The 15023-nt window shown below is 48.8% G+C and overlaps 1 protein-coding gene across 2 annotated transcripts in view; it reads left to right on the plus strand.

Moving 5' to 3' along the window:
• TBC1D8 (TBC1 domain family member 8) overlaps positions 1-15023 on the plus strand; it is a 605783-nt gene that overhangs the window by 274113 nt on the left and 316647 nt on the right. For both annotated transcript variants that reach the window (XM_086934717.1, XM_086934716.1), the window contains exon 5: positions 14316-14556. In XM_086934717.1, coding sequence (XP_086790843.1) covers positions 14316-14556 — 241 coding nt within the window. The remainder of the gene's footprint in view (positions 1-14315; positions 14557-15023) is intronic.

Genomic DNA, 15023 nt, shown 5'->3' on the forward strand with positions numbered 1-15023 from the left:
CTAAAGTCCCGCTGCCGAGGAAAGCGGAAGCTAACCCCCCGAAGCGTGCCCGTGCCCCTGCCAGAAGCAGTAGGCAGTACGTTAAACAAAAGTACCGAGTGAGGCCCCTTCCTCACCGCGCCCACCTAATCCCCCTCATACATACCTTGCAACTAGTGCTAGAAGGGAGGGGGGGCCTGCCCACACAGTGCCGAGGGTGCGCAAAACGATCGAGTGAATGAATTGTCGTCTGAAAAACAAAGCATGGTAACATTCGGTTAGGGCAAAACACACGTGCTGCGTAGAACGTAGGCTCAATAAATACAGGTATGCAGATCTTTCGTAGTCACAACAGATGCACACGACACTGGCGAGGAGTCATACAGGCGCCTGGCCAAACGCAAGCCACGAGGATAACCTCGACGTTTCAAACTCGAGATGCGGGCATAGGAGAAGGAGCCACGGAACACTGCAAGGCTGCCGGTCGGACACAGGGCCCCGCCGCACCAACTGCCTGCACCCAATCCCAGCGCAGCGCTAAGTAACAACGTCCCCCTGTCTGGGCCTAGAGGCAATGGATCCGCGAGATCCCCCACTACAGGCCGAAGACCGCCTACTAACCAACATGGCGGCCGCGAGGCACCGGAAGCACCCCCCCTTCCTTCCATAACCCCCAGAAACAACCTGGAAGGTGATTACCGGGTTCCCCCACCGCCTGCCGTATGCCGGAGCTCTACCATGGTCTGCGCAAAGCCCTTACATAATCACAGGTGGACACCATGCTCCCACTGGCACACAGACACAGCATCGAGATCGCTGAGCTGGAGCAGGCGGGGTGAGGGAAACAGGACAAGGGGGGGGAGGGCGGCAAAAGACGCGCAAGTTGCGGGGCTTGAAGCAGGAATGAAGGCCAAAGCGGAGGTGGGGGGGGCGGGGGCATGTGTGCAGGTCAAATGTAAACGTTCCAGGGCTGCTCTGTTAGCAGACAAAGGCGTCCATGGTCATATGCTTAACTGAATTACCCGTGAGGATCGAACCCTGTTTTCCAGCTCCCTAGCCAGAACAATTATGAGTTGAGCCACCCCCTCGCACATATACCAATGAAAAATACCAAACCCCCCCAAAGCCATTCCACACGCATGCATAGCCTATATCGGTTCAAAAGAAGCTTACAGCACTACAGAAGTAGCCTGCACGCTGCTATTGTAAATCGGTCGTAACTCGACCCGGAGGAAGTGAATAAGGCGTGTACCCACGTGCGATCCCGCCGAAGGCCAGACCTGAACCCCCCGCTAGGAACACCAAGTCTCGCAACACAGCACGAAAAGGAAAATTTGCACAATTAAACGTATTGTAATTCTTAGAATGGCACTGCTGTACAATAAACGGCACAAATTTCGTATAGTCATCACAAGCCTAATAGCAGTCATTTATTACACTCGTTGGGTCCTTAAGCCCACGTGGACCGGTCACCGACCCCGTAACCGTATTCAATTTTGGCTACAAATATCGCTACCCCCCGCCCCGCACGATAAACACTTCCTAAGGCGACATATAACATGATCAATGGCAAGAACAGAAATCGAAATGATATACCCCGCATAATCGACACTTAGTGCAAAGACAATAGCAACAATGCTCTTAGCGCTCGCATGGACCCATGGCGACCAAAAGGGAGGGGGGGCCCGGGGGGGTTATAGGAAACGAGCTCGCCAGCGGTTCCTAAGAAAACTTATTACCCAACCCGAGCAGGCGACTGACGAACGCCCGGCTCGGGGCCCATGTCGGACAGAGAGCACCAGGGGCTGGGGCTGGGGGTGGGGGGGGGGGGCAGCCTGTGCAAGGATCGGAACCGAAAACGTCCCCCCGGCCATGCGGACTTCACCAAGCAGGCCGGAGGCGGGAAACGGACGCACGGGGGCCAGTGTCGGACCGGGGCCGGAAAGGCGGCAACAGGCTGCGCATTACGAAGACCCCCAGAAGAGCAAAGCGTGGGGCCCCCCTGACCCACCCGCAACCCGAAGGGAGGACAAGGAATACCGGGAAGTCGGAAACCCCCCCTCCACAGCCGCCCGACGCTAAGCGGGCCGCCTGGCCATGGCTCACGCCTCCAAAGGGAGGGAGTAGGCGGAGGGGGGGGGGGTAAGGCCCGAAGGCCATGCTCACCGTAGGGTATCCCGACGAAAAGAGTGTCCCGATGAGCCCGCGCGATGGCGTCCGGAGCGGCAAAGAGGCCCTCCAACAGGGTCAGGGAACATAAGTACCCCTGGAGGCCCCTCCCAGCCGCCCCGGACGTGCGACACCGCCAGCCTCCTCCAACCGGAGGGGAGGAGAAAGCTGGTCATCATACAGGGGCGGGCAGCCCTCTGAGACTAGGAGCCCGCCCTCTTTATGGCCACTGCGTGGCCTCGGGCAAGCGCATTCTCAACGTCCTAGACCAGCTTCCAGTATGCCTGCTGTGTGTACCATTGAGGACTAATAAATGAAATAGAAAATATATAGCAATACTGACCACATTCAGTTCCCTTTTAATCTCATGGCTGCTTCATATATTTGAGTTGCGTTCAACATGATTTAAAAGATGTGGGTACATGTAGGCCAGGATGAAGACAATTTGGGCACTTACGGCTCTCCTTTCGTACTCCTCTTCGGACACAGACTCTACATCTCCGGCAAGGAAAGTATTTTTTTGGTGCTGTAGGAATGCATTCAGGATAGTGGCATTCTTTCAATCGAAACCAAGGACTTTGCAGCGCACAGCAATCTGGCAATTATGCCTCAAACATTTGTAAATGCATTTTCAACAAACATTTATTTATTTTAAACACCTAGAGTTTGAAATTTTCAATTGTCTAATACATTCTTAAAGACTCATCATCAAATCATGACTTAGTAAAAAACTCATGTTCATAAGTACATTAATACAAGTCTGATTCAATTATGTCAAACCAATAACAATCTTCGAGAAATTAAAATTAAAGTTTCAAGCAACCCAATGCATTTCGGGTCCCTCATGACCCTTCCTCAGGGGTTATAATAAATTTTCAAAGGTTCAAAAAGTTCAAAGTTCAAATCCACTGGGTGGGTTCAGGTAACGTATCTACAACAGAATATATATAGAATTCAGAATTAAATATATACATTGCATATCTTTTATTTTTGACCACATTCACCTTGACCTCAGGGTTTGCATTCTCCAGAATATCCAAAATGATGAAAAAGAAGTCAAAGCCTTCAAAAGATCAGTTAAGAAATAATAAAAATAAGGTGCTTATAGAAATATGAGAATATAATGAGTAGAAAGTCAAGTACACCTTAGAACACATCCATATAGTGTGAAAAATTGAAAATCGAGCGAGTGAAAAAAAGAGTAAGTCCCTAAGCCACAAAGTATTTTGATTAAGACCATAGTGTGATTGAGATTTGAAGAGAATAATTAAGTGGAACCCGCATATTCTTGAAGAATGAGAGCATGCTAGAGCAGGAAAAAGTATATACCGTATCGTGTCCACTAGATAAAGTAGGTTGATAGTACCTCTCAAGTTATTCTGACAAAATCTGCGAGTAAATAAATAAATAAGTAAATCAAAAACTAATTCCCTTTTGTGAGCCAAACTCCCTAATTTCCTAGCACCTGTGATTAAAAGTCTACATACTGTTCTATCTCATGAGGTATTCATGAGATTATCCCAATGTCACAGAAAATGCCAACATGTAGGTTCCATGCCTATTCAAAAGTGTAGACCAACACCACCGGTTAGGACCGGTTCGTGACACATAAATTACAAACATTAAATAGGGACCGTGGTCTCCTTCTTACCCCAAAGAAAAAGATGAAAACCTGAGTCTTCCACACTATTAAGTCCCGCTTATTCCATCCTTCTTCCGTGTCAAAATCAAGCCTGCAAAGGATTAACTATCCCCTAATGATCACGAAATGTATCCTCACAAACTAATGAAAGCCCCGTACCTGTCAAGTAGTATCTGGTTACGTGCACCGGATCTCGCTGTCGGAGTAAAGCTGTGCCCTAACAATCACTAAATTTAAATGTATGAACTTTTTTTTTTTTTTTGGAAAACCTTTATTTATGACACAGTAGTACACAGCTATTTAGCCATACATCCCGGAGGCTAGGCAGCAAGTCGTTATGTAGCATAAGTGGTGCACACAGAATACGGTACAAAATCGTATGAGGTTTATTTTATTTTATGAAAAAAGGAAAAACAGTGCAATAAAGGAAAGGCACCTACAACGGTGCAAGAAGGCAAGGCAAGGGAACATGAATGCGGCATCGCCCCACTTTAGGGGAAGGATTGGCCTATATGCGGGATAAGATACGTGAACAGGTCACATGCATGGATATCGGGGGGGGGGGGGGGAAGGGAGACAGGACATTGTATACCAGTAATTCAGCCGGAGCCAAGGGTTAAGGGGACAGTCGCTCCTCCGAGGGCGCTGTGTCCGGCGGGAGGCAGATATCACCCCTTTACTCATTCCAGGGCCCCCAAATCTTGTTCCATTTTTTGGGCCTACCTCTGGCAACATACACCGTCTTCTCCCGGAACATGCACCAGTCCACGTTAGCCATCCACATCTCTACTGTGGGGGGCAGAGCCGCTCCCCATTTCTGTGCAATGTCCCTTTTTGCCACCATATTGCCTAGAGTGACCCACTGAGTCTGTGAACTGGTATAATCCGTGGGGCCCCACACATTTTACAGACAGCGCCGGGCTTCAGCCAGCAAGTCAACTCCAGTCACTTCACCCATCACTACGTGTATACGCCTCCAGTATGCAGCCACCGCCCTACATTCCTATATAATGTGCATGAAGGTTGCTAGGGAACCACACCCTCGTCGACAGAGACCATCCTCCGAGTGGCTCATGTGAATCAGTCGGGGGCCAGTGACATAAACCCTTTGTAGGATTTTCAATTGTACTAGCCTCAGTCTGGCCGGAATTGCCACCTCCTTTGGAGACGAGACCGCACACTGCCAATCCTCGTCGTCCAATTCAATTCCATCACGGGTCCACTGATCTCGCACCCCCAGAAGAAGGTCCGTACGGACGTCAATCAGTTTCTTGTAGGTCAGTGAGATGGCGCTGTCGGGCATGTAGCCGTCCAGCAACCTATCCTCCAACGGGGAAGAGTCAGGGATCTTTTCACCCTCCGGCATAACTGCCAGAAGGGCGTGTTTTAACTGGGCGTATCTGAAGAACTCCCTTTCCCCCAACTGAAACTCTCTCTGCAGCACCTCGAAGGGTTTGACCTGTCCCTTAGCAATCATGTCTTCCACCCTAGAGATGCCTATCAAGTCCCAGCGGTCAAACCCCTTGGTGTGCCATAAGTTGCCCAACAGATCAGAGTCATAGAGTGGAGTCATCATCGTGAGTCTGCCTTTCCATCCCTGTGCCTTCGTCACCGCTCTCCAGATGTGGACCGATGTCTTAGTGGGAACTGTCATTCTTCCATCCAGAAACTTTGAGTACAGAGCCCTGTAGTATTTCCCATCACCCAGGAGCCACCGATCCATGGCAAAGCCCGGATTTATGGCCGGACCATAGAAGCCGTGATTAAGGGCCGCCAGTTGAGACGCCCAATAATACCTACGATGTCAGGCAGCGCAATCCCTCGGTCGTACCACGGAAGGGTCAGTTTAGTAATGGCAATGCGCGGCCTACCATCCCAGAGCAGGGTCCGCTGTAGGCCCTCGACCTCTCTAAAATATCTAGACGGGACCAGATCCTGGGTGTTCTGAAGCACGTATAGAAACCGGGGCAGGGACATCATCTTGAACAAGGCCGCCCGTCCAAGCAGGGAAAGCGGTAACTTCCGCCACCCCTCCACATCACGCCGAAGGCGCGCAAGAGGGGGAAGCAAATTGTTCGCGTAACGTACATTGGGATCAGCAGAAATGTAGATACCCAGGTATTTAAAACCCCTGCCTCGCGACCTGTATGTTACAGTCCCGCGGGAGTCTCGGGACCTCACCCCTCAGGACATACAGGTGGGACTTCGACCAATTAATGACGTGGCCAGAATGTCTAACGAAGGTGCGGAGTACATCACATACAGCAATAAGGGACATACACGGCGAGGTGAGGTACAGGAGGATGTCATCTGCGTACAGGGACACCCTATCCTCAAAGCCCGGGGACCACTTGATCCCCCTGATGTCCGGATGCCCTCTCAGCCACGCCGCCAGTGGTTCCAGTGCCAGTGCGAACAAAAGGGGCGACAGGGGGCATCCCTGTCTGGTACCCCTGCCGAGGGCAAATGGAGCCGATGCGCGGCCGTTGACCGCCACGTTGGCAATTGGGCTGGCATATAGGAGCTTGATCCATCCTATGAACCCCGGACCAAACCCAAACTTCTCCAGTACCGCCCACAAGTATGGCCACTCAAGGGAGTCAAAGGCCATCGTGGCATCCAAAGACGCCAAGATGGCCGGCTCCTGGAGGGTGCGAACCCTCGCGAGGGCTCCGTGAAGTCTTCTCAAATTGAGGGCGGTGTTACGATGTGGGATAAAGCCAGACTGGTCCGGGTGCACCAAGTCGCCAATCGCTCCAACCAGTCGGTTGGCGAGCAATTTAGCCAATATCTTCGGCTCGACGTTCAGTAACGAGATAGGACGATACGACAGACACAAATCTCTAGGCTTCCCTTTCTTATGAATGACCACAATGGTGGCCAGCCACTGGTCGGGGGGAAGTGTACCCACCTCCCGCGCCTCAAGAAACATGGCTCGCAGTGGCGAAGCAACGAGATCCGGTTTAATCTTATACAGCTCCACTGGGATACCGTTGGGGCCGTGAGCCTTGCCAGATCGCAGGGAGCGTATTGCCAGAGCGATCTCGTCCACCGCGATGCCCCTATCCATGTCCTCTTTTTCAGTCTCTGACAAACACGGTACCTCTATGTCTCGCAGCAAGACGCCAGAGTCTTCCTCCGACATCTAGGAGGACGAGGCATAAACGGATGCAAAATAGTCAGCGAAGGCCAGAGCAATAGCGCTGGGGTCGGTGACAACCGTGCCATCCCCCCCAGCACCTCCGGGACCACGCGGCTGGCTCTTTCCTTCTTATCCAGCCAGGCAATGAGCTTACCGGCCTTGTCCCCAACCTCATAGATTCGCCCCTGCTGCTCCCTACCCATGGCCTTCGCCGCCTCCGTAACAGTAGCTCGGTACTCCGACTGTTTGAGTGAGAGAGCATGTAGGAGGTCCGACCTCCAACTGAGAGTCTATCTCCGCTATGTCGGACTCGATTGTCACCACGTCCACGTCTCTGCGTCTCCGCACCTCGGCTATTAGGGAGAACGCCTCCCCCCTCAGGAAGGTCTTAAAGGCCTCCCACAAGGAGACAGCGGATGTAACCGAGCCTGTGTTTTCGGAGAAGTAGAGCCCCATGGCTTTGGCCAGGAGTCCACGAGTCTTGGGATCACGAAAGTACCACGGGTTAATCGGCGCCACCCTCTCAGTTACCCCAATATCAAAGTCGAAGGACACCCAGACCGGAGAGTGGTCCGAGATGCCCCTCGCCATCAATCTGGCCTCAGAGATCGCCGATGCGTGGGCCGCCAATGTCAGGACATAATCAATTCTGGAGAGGCTACCGTGAGCCCCTGAGGGAAACGAGTATTGGCGCTGGGTTGGATGCAGAAGCCTCCAGCAGTCAACAAGTCCCAGGGTGTCCAGAAAGTCGGGAAGCCAGGTCTGCGCACCTCGGAGGCCTCTGGATGGGTATCGATCTAACGTCCCTGAACCTACTGCTTTGAAGTCGCCTCCCATAAGAAGCAGCCCCTCGGGAAGACCTAAAATGGCGCCCCCAAGGTCCTTGAAGGTGTCCGTCTGTAGCCCAGGGGGGACATAGATCGAAACTAGAGCCAGGGTACGCCCCTCCCACCTCCCCGTGACGGCGACGTAACGTCCTCGCTCATCGACCACTCTTGAGTCAATCTCCAAGGGGAGGGTCGAGCGCACCATAATACCCACCCCCCGGGACCCCGAAGAGAACCCCGAGTGTGCCACCATTTTGAAGCCCTTTCTGTTAAGTGCGTGGCACGTGTTCCCTACCAAATGCGTTTCCTGCAACAGTATTACATCTGGCACACACCTCTTGAACATTTGTAGTACAATACCCCTCTTAATACGGTCCCCCAGCCCATTGACATTCCAGCTTAAAACATTCAATTTCCTACCCCCCATCATCGAAATCCACACCCATCCCACCCTCGGCGGGCACAGCCACTACATGATCAGAATCAAACCACCAATTACCTTGCCAAAAAGGGAACGAAGAAAAAAAAGGAACAACCCAAGAACGAAAACAAGGAACCCGTCCACCCCCCACCCTGCACCCCTGCATTAGACTAAAAAGCCCACCCAACTCGCAGTGTGCCTGTCGCCCCTAGAAAAAACGAATCTACGAGAAGCCCCCGAGGAGAAAGGAGGTGACCCTATCCCCCCCCCCCCCCCCATCCTCCAAATAGAAAAGTACAGGGAAAGCCCCCCCATGAGTACAGGATTACCAAACCAAACTGCTGAGGGTAGACCCATTGTCCAAAAAGTCCTGTAGCCATTCATCACTCCTGCCGGTCGTGGCCGCCTATAGCTTCTTCCGACCGCCCCTCGTCGTCTTCACGCCGCTGGGGTAAGGTGTCGAGCCAGTCCAACACCACCTCCGGCAAGTCAAAGAACAGAGCCCGGCCGCCATGTTCGATCCTCAATTTTGCAGGAAACAGCATAGCATATTTCATGCCCATGCCCGCAAGCGCCGTTTCACTCCCATGAAGCTTTGTCTCCGTCTCTGCACGGACTGAGCGAAGTCCGGAAAGAAGTTAATGGCAGCGTTCTGGAACTTCAAAGGCCCACCGCTCCTTGAGGCCTGTAAAATGGAGTCACGGTCCCTAAAATTGAACACTCGGGCGATGATGGGTCTCGGAGGGGCACCCTCCTTCGGCCGGCCCCCAGGCATCCTGTGTGCCTGTTCCACGGAGAAGAACTTGCTAAGTCGGCCGGCCCCCAGGCATCCTGTGCGCCTGTTCCACGGAGAAGAACTTGCTAAGTCCCTTAGGGGCTAGATGGTTCTGGACCAGGTCCTCGACGAAAAGGTCCACAGCCGAATCCTCGGCCCCCTCCTGCACACCGATAATGCGAACGTTCTGCCGCCTGGCCCGACCCTCATAATCCTCAAGCCTCCTCGCAAAAAGGTCGTTGGCCGACTTCAAGTTCCGGACCTCGGTTTGCAGGTCCGAGACGTCCGTGGTGAGGCTCGAGGTCTTGATGTCGAGCGACTTGACTCGCTCTTTTGTTTTGCCCAAGTCCGCTCTAATCAGGTTAACTTCAATTGCCAGGGTGTCCACCTTGTGCGCCATCACCTCGTGCTGCTGGTGCATCTCGGCCTTTATGCCTTAAATGGCGCCCATTATGTCGCGGAGCGTGGGGTCTTGAGTCTCAGGCGACATTTCCCGATGTAGGTCTTTGGGTCTCGCAGAGACACCAGGCGAGCCCTTCGGCTGAGCGTATCGGTCCATGTTGTTGGACTGCGAGTACGTACACTTTCTGCTGACCCGAGGCTTTGATCTATCTGGGTCTCCTTTGCCAGCCATGGTTAGTCACCGGCCACCTCTTCCCTCCATACACCGGGCCTCACCGGCCCACCGATGTCAGGGATTAGCTGCCCCGCACTCCGTCTGGTACGTGCTCACTACGCCAGCTCCGCTGTGGGCCGGAACAGCCAGTCATGCGTCTCGTCACCCCCGTCTGGCTATGTCGCATCCGCCAGCTCCGTCCCGGGTCCTGGTCCCACTGCAGTCCGCGAACTTCCACACGGTGTAACTGCGCCAAGGAACGTCAGATTTGAGATCGGACAACGGGTCCCGTGTCAGCGTCGGTTCACCTTTAGATAAGGATATGCGACAGGATTAATACGGAGGATCGCAGGGTCTTCGGAGCTCCGAGCTCACGCGGCCATCTTGGTTGCCCGCGAAGCTCCTCCCCTAAATGTATGAACTTGAATGCATGCGCGTTGACAAAAGACATCAAAAGAGGACTACTCCCCATCTTACTATTTAAAGATGGCGCTCATCCATCGAGCAAATCTGCAGTGCGAACAAAGTTTCAAAACTAACCTGTGTTTTTTGAAAGAAACGTAAAGGAGTGCTAAAGATCGATGAATTAGTTACAACAGAATTAGAAATAGAAGTAGAAATTAAATAAATGACCACGAAAGATTTAAAAAAAATAATAATAATATAATATTACAAAAGAATGCAATGTTCCCCCTTACAGTCTAAAGTACATATCTTAATCACAAATAGCATAAGAGTTCATAATGGTCATTCAGACCCCCCGGGATTATGGTTTCCAGTTTTTTTTATCCATTCGGTCTCTTTCCTAGCTAATGTGGTCTTGATGTCCATGCCTGGATGTAATGTGATGTGCTCTAGGATAGTAAAGCGAAGTTGAGGAATGGTGTGTGCAGCATTCACCCAATGTACTGCCAGTGATGAATTTAAATTCTTGTTCCTAATGCAGCTTTTATGCTCAACTATCCTAGTTTTAATTTTTCTACTGGTCCTGCCAATGTAGACTAACCCACATGGACATTTTATTGCATAGATGACGTTTTCAGTCGTGCAATCAGATGTGTGTTTCAAAGGTATTGATTTCCCAGTTCTAGGATGTTGAAAATCTTTCCCTATGATGACATTCCCACACTGTCCACAATTGTGGCATTTTCTCATGCCCTTGAAAACCTTAGGATGTTGTTGAATTGAAGACTTTTTCAAAAGTTCTCATAAATTTTGCACGCGAGTATGTGCAAATAAAGGAGGTTGAGTGAAAATATTCTGAAAATCAGGTTCATTTTCTATCAGCTCCCACCTTTTCAGGATAATAGCCTTAATCTTCGGGGCTTGTACCGAGTGTTTTAACACATACACTTCTCTTTTAGATGTGTCCTTTGTTTGTTTTTTCAAAAGGTCTTCCCTTCGTTTAGTGGACACTGTCCTTTTTGCTTCACTCAGTGTACTCTCTGGGTTACCTCCTCCTCCTGTACTGTCTTTCTTGTGCTTCAATCTCCTGTTGACATGTGTTCTCATCCGAAGTTATCCTCTTAATTCTCATCATTTGTGAGACCGGTAAGTGCTGCTTCAGTGATAGAGGATGCGCACTTGAAAAATGTAATGCACAATTTACATCAGTGGGCTTTCTGTAAACTTGTGTTTCAAGACCTCTTTCAGTATTTAAGATTTCAATATCCAAGAAATGTATCCTTTCGCTGTCAATCTCCGATGTGAATTGTATCCTACTGTTAAATGTATTGAGTTCTGCTACACAGTCTTCCAGTTGTTGTCTTGAACCTCTCCAGATGACAAGAATGTCATTGATATATCGTAGAAGTAAGATTACATGTTCTTGCTACATAGGGTGATTCAAAATGAATCGATGTTCAAAGTATGCCATGTATGTATTAGCATACGTAGGTGCCCCCGGAAAGCCCATAGAGGTACCTGTTCTCTGTACATATAAATGGTCTTGCCAACGAAAGTAGGAATGACACAGAGCAAAATGTAAAAGTTCTAGTAGAAACACACATTTGTCTTCTGTGAGATCTGATGCCAATAACCTCCATTCTGTTGCTTCTAGTCCCTCTCCATTGGCTATGGACGGATACAACGCCACTACATCAATGTTACATAAAAGTATGTCTTCATGAAAGCTCTCCTTAATTGTCTCTAGTTTTTGTAAACAATCTGTGGTGTCCCTTACATAAGTAGACCACGCTTGGACGAGTGGTTGTAAATGATGATCGTGATAATGCCCTAGTGCTTCGTGTATCGAGCCGCACCCCGCCTCAATGGGGCGAAATGGTGGGTTTTCTCTGTTTTTGTGCACTTTAGGCAACATGTATATAGATGGAATTTGTGGAAATTGATTGAACAAAAATTGACGCGTTTTTACATCAATGACTCCCATAAAGGACTTGAGATGGTAATCCACTACCAGAATCTTCAACTTGGTCCTCTGCCTCAGATGCAGAGTCAGTCTCTGAGCCATGTTCAAAAAGAAGCAAACAACCTGCTGGGTGGTCTGTCTGTGGCAACCATAATGCTTACTAATAAAACTACTATCAACAGACAAGACAACAATAAAAAAACACTCAGTCACATTAGAACTCAACAATCTGTGGCTGTCTCAAACAATAAATACAGCTATTGACATATAATGATCTGGAAAAAACTATCAATACAAACCACAGAAATAACTTTATTCTCCAAAACAATACCTCTCACTTGCCACACACAGCTAGGCTAAGGATAAACTGCACCTACTTTACACAGACACAGCAAGAACCAAAGATATCCCACTAGAAAGGAAAAACAAAAATAAATACACACCAAACAGCACAATACAGATCCAAACGTGAATTTCAAACACAATAAAACATACGCTAAATATGCTACAGTGAATACAAAAATTATAAATACACATTCAAGCAAGGCAATAATGCTCATCTGAAGTGAGCATTAACAAAAACCATTTCCTTATGAAACGCATGCAAATAAGCAAACTGCAGATCTACCAATGCCAAAACTGCAAGCAGGAGTCACCACCCTGGAAATCAAAAGCTTTGCACTACAAAGCTAAAAAGGAGAAATAAAACATACATTTCACAAATGCAAATGATGGCAAGAAATAAAACAGTTGACACTATAAAACACAATAAAGTCTGCCCCTGGTGGCCGATCGGCATCCCAAATATCCAGTCTGTCCCCATGAGTGAGGTATAAATCTGAAGCAAAAACTTGACACCCCAGAGCGGAGTAACCTTAACACTAGCAGCCAGGCTGATTGGCCTTAAATAAAAGCGTGATCTTTCCCTAGTGGGACGGAGAAAATAAAAACATGTGTGGGCAATACACTGAAGAGATATATTGGGGGGGGGGGGAGTAAAAACTATTTACTCTCCCTGTGTGTCCCTTCCATCTCAGTCCCTCCCTCAGCACAGGAGTTACCAACACAAGCCCTCTTGCCGGGCCATGCTTCCAGCTCCTCCCCAGCTGTTTATGAAGATGTTGAGGCGCTGTGAGAGCACAAATGTCATTGTGCCGGAGAAGTGGACATGGGTGGTAGCATAAGTGCTTCTGCTTCCACCCTCGGGGCGACATGTGGGTGGGGTGCCCACACGTGGACACCAGCGATTCCCCCTTTGGTTAGTGCTAGTATGTGCTGGAGCCGTCCGCCGCACCTGAGCGTCCATGCAGAGGGTGGATGTTTCCAACACCGAAGAGGTTAAGGAGAAAGAATTATGGCATTTTTTTTATGCCCTTCCTTAATACAAAGCACCTATGGTGTGTATTTTTCTTTGGAAAGGGGACGGCAACACATCCTCTGGAAGCCTCAACTCTCTGGGGTCTCCGACATGTAAAGCTGGAAAGTGTGATTCCCTGGAGGACTCTTTGGGATGTCCTATGTTACATAGTTCTCAATTTTCCCACTCATGAGATGCTGCTCTGCTAATCTCACGGTCAGTTTTCCCTCAGGTTGTCATCGCAGGAGTCAGTTCTTCATTCTCTGAATGACTGGGTCTAATTGGTTAGTCCATCGTCTGTCCTTTACTGTATGCTCTCAGGATGCATGACAAATGAGTGAAGCTCTGTGAACCGGGTACATTAAATACCTCAGTCGCCGTTAAATTTCAACAGGCCAAGCCTGATGGAATTTGACTGGGGAAAATGGTACAGTATGTACTGTAGCATGCAGGATTTGGTGCTTTATGCACCAAAATCCATGTTAGACCCCAAATCGCAAAATAGGTGCTATTTATCTCACCAGGTGGGTTAAAAGCCCTCTAATAATCCATCAAACTCTCAATCAAGGCCTAAGACTGGTTCCTCTTCCTTCGCAGATTTAACTTGCGTGTTGATGGTTAGAAGGGCATGTCCAGTTGAGATCAGACATAACTTAAATTATATTTGCAATCTGTGGCCAATAGCATTCAGTTTATTATCACCTAACAGACCACACGCCATTGGGTCAGTCATGCCAGTGTGAAATCCAGCTCTTATCAGCATGAGTGAGTGAAGTATTAGCTTTGAAAGGATCACCTTTCATCACAAAGCCCCTAAACGAGGTTGGCTCCAAGAGAGTTTGTTCATGGACTAGGAGGTTAAAGTCACAATGATGTATTCATTTTCTCTTTTCTGTATTGGTAATTTCTTTCCTTTTAAAGTTCTGATTAGGAAATATAGTGCCTTATATGCATGTTGCTGAAATCTTTGCAAAAAGAAAGGTTGATGCATTAATGTACTTCTTTCTATTCAATTGCAGTGAAGCTTGTGATTCCATGGGTGGATGTCCAAAATTTGGAGAGAACCACAAATGTTTTGATGACAGACATAATCCGCATCACTGCCCGTGGTAAGGAGCGGGACTTTTCCATGTTCCTCAATATCGATGAGGTCTACCAGGTCATGGAGCAGCTGGCAGACGTCACTCTTCGGAGGCTGCTAGATAATGAGGTTTTTGAACTCGATCCAACTCTGCAGGATCCATCTCAGATAACCAAGAGGTAAGCCAATGTGACAGTCTTTAAAAGCAGGTCTGCAAACAAAAGCTAGTTAATGATTACCTAAAATGTCAAAACCATCTGTTCGGTCAATTCATATATCTATATTTTGGTTCCCTGTCCTATTCATTCCTGGCTATTGTGTTCAGTTGCTGGTGCTGTCTATAAATCTGCAAGATTGCAACACTGGAGATTTTTAAATCCTTGGTGTATGCTTTTGATTAAATACTTCATTCGATGCATTAGAGGTGCTTAACTTGCTGCAGAAGAACTGTCAGACTACTTTAAATAGAAATTGATTTGGCTCAGATGAAAATATTTACTCTTTGGTACCTCTACTCTGTTTTTTAGTACAAAACTATACTGCCAAAAACAGAGACAACCCTCCAAAAAGATTCTCTAGCGAATCTTGTGCAACATGTATAACTTTGCAGGCTCAGACAAGGCTTGGTCGGTGTAAAATATTCACT

This window comes from Lissotriton vulgaris, chromosome 8 (assembly GCF_964263255.1).
Source record: "Lissotriton vulgaris chromosome 8, aLisVul1.2, whole genome shotgun sequence".
Classification (NCBI taxonomy): Eukaryota; Metazoa; Chordata; class Amphibia; order Caudata; family Salamandridae; genus Lissotriton; species Lissotriton vulgaris.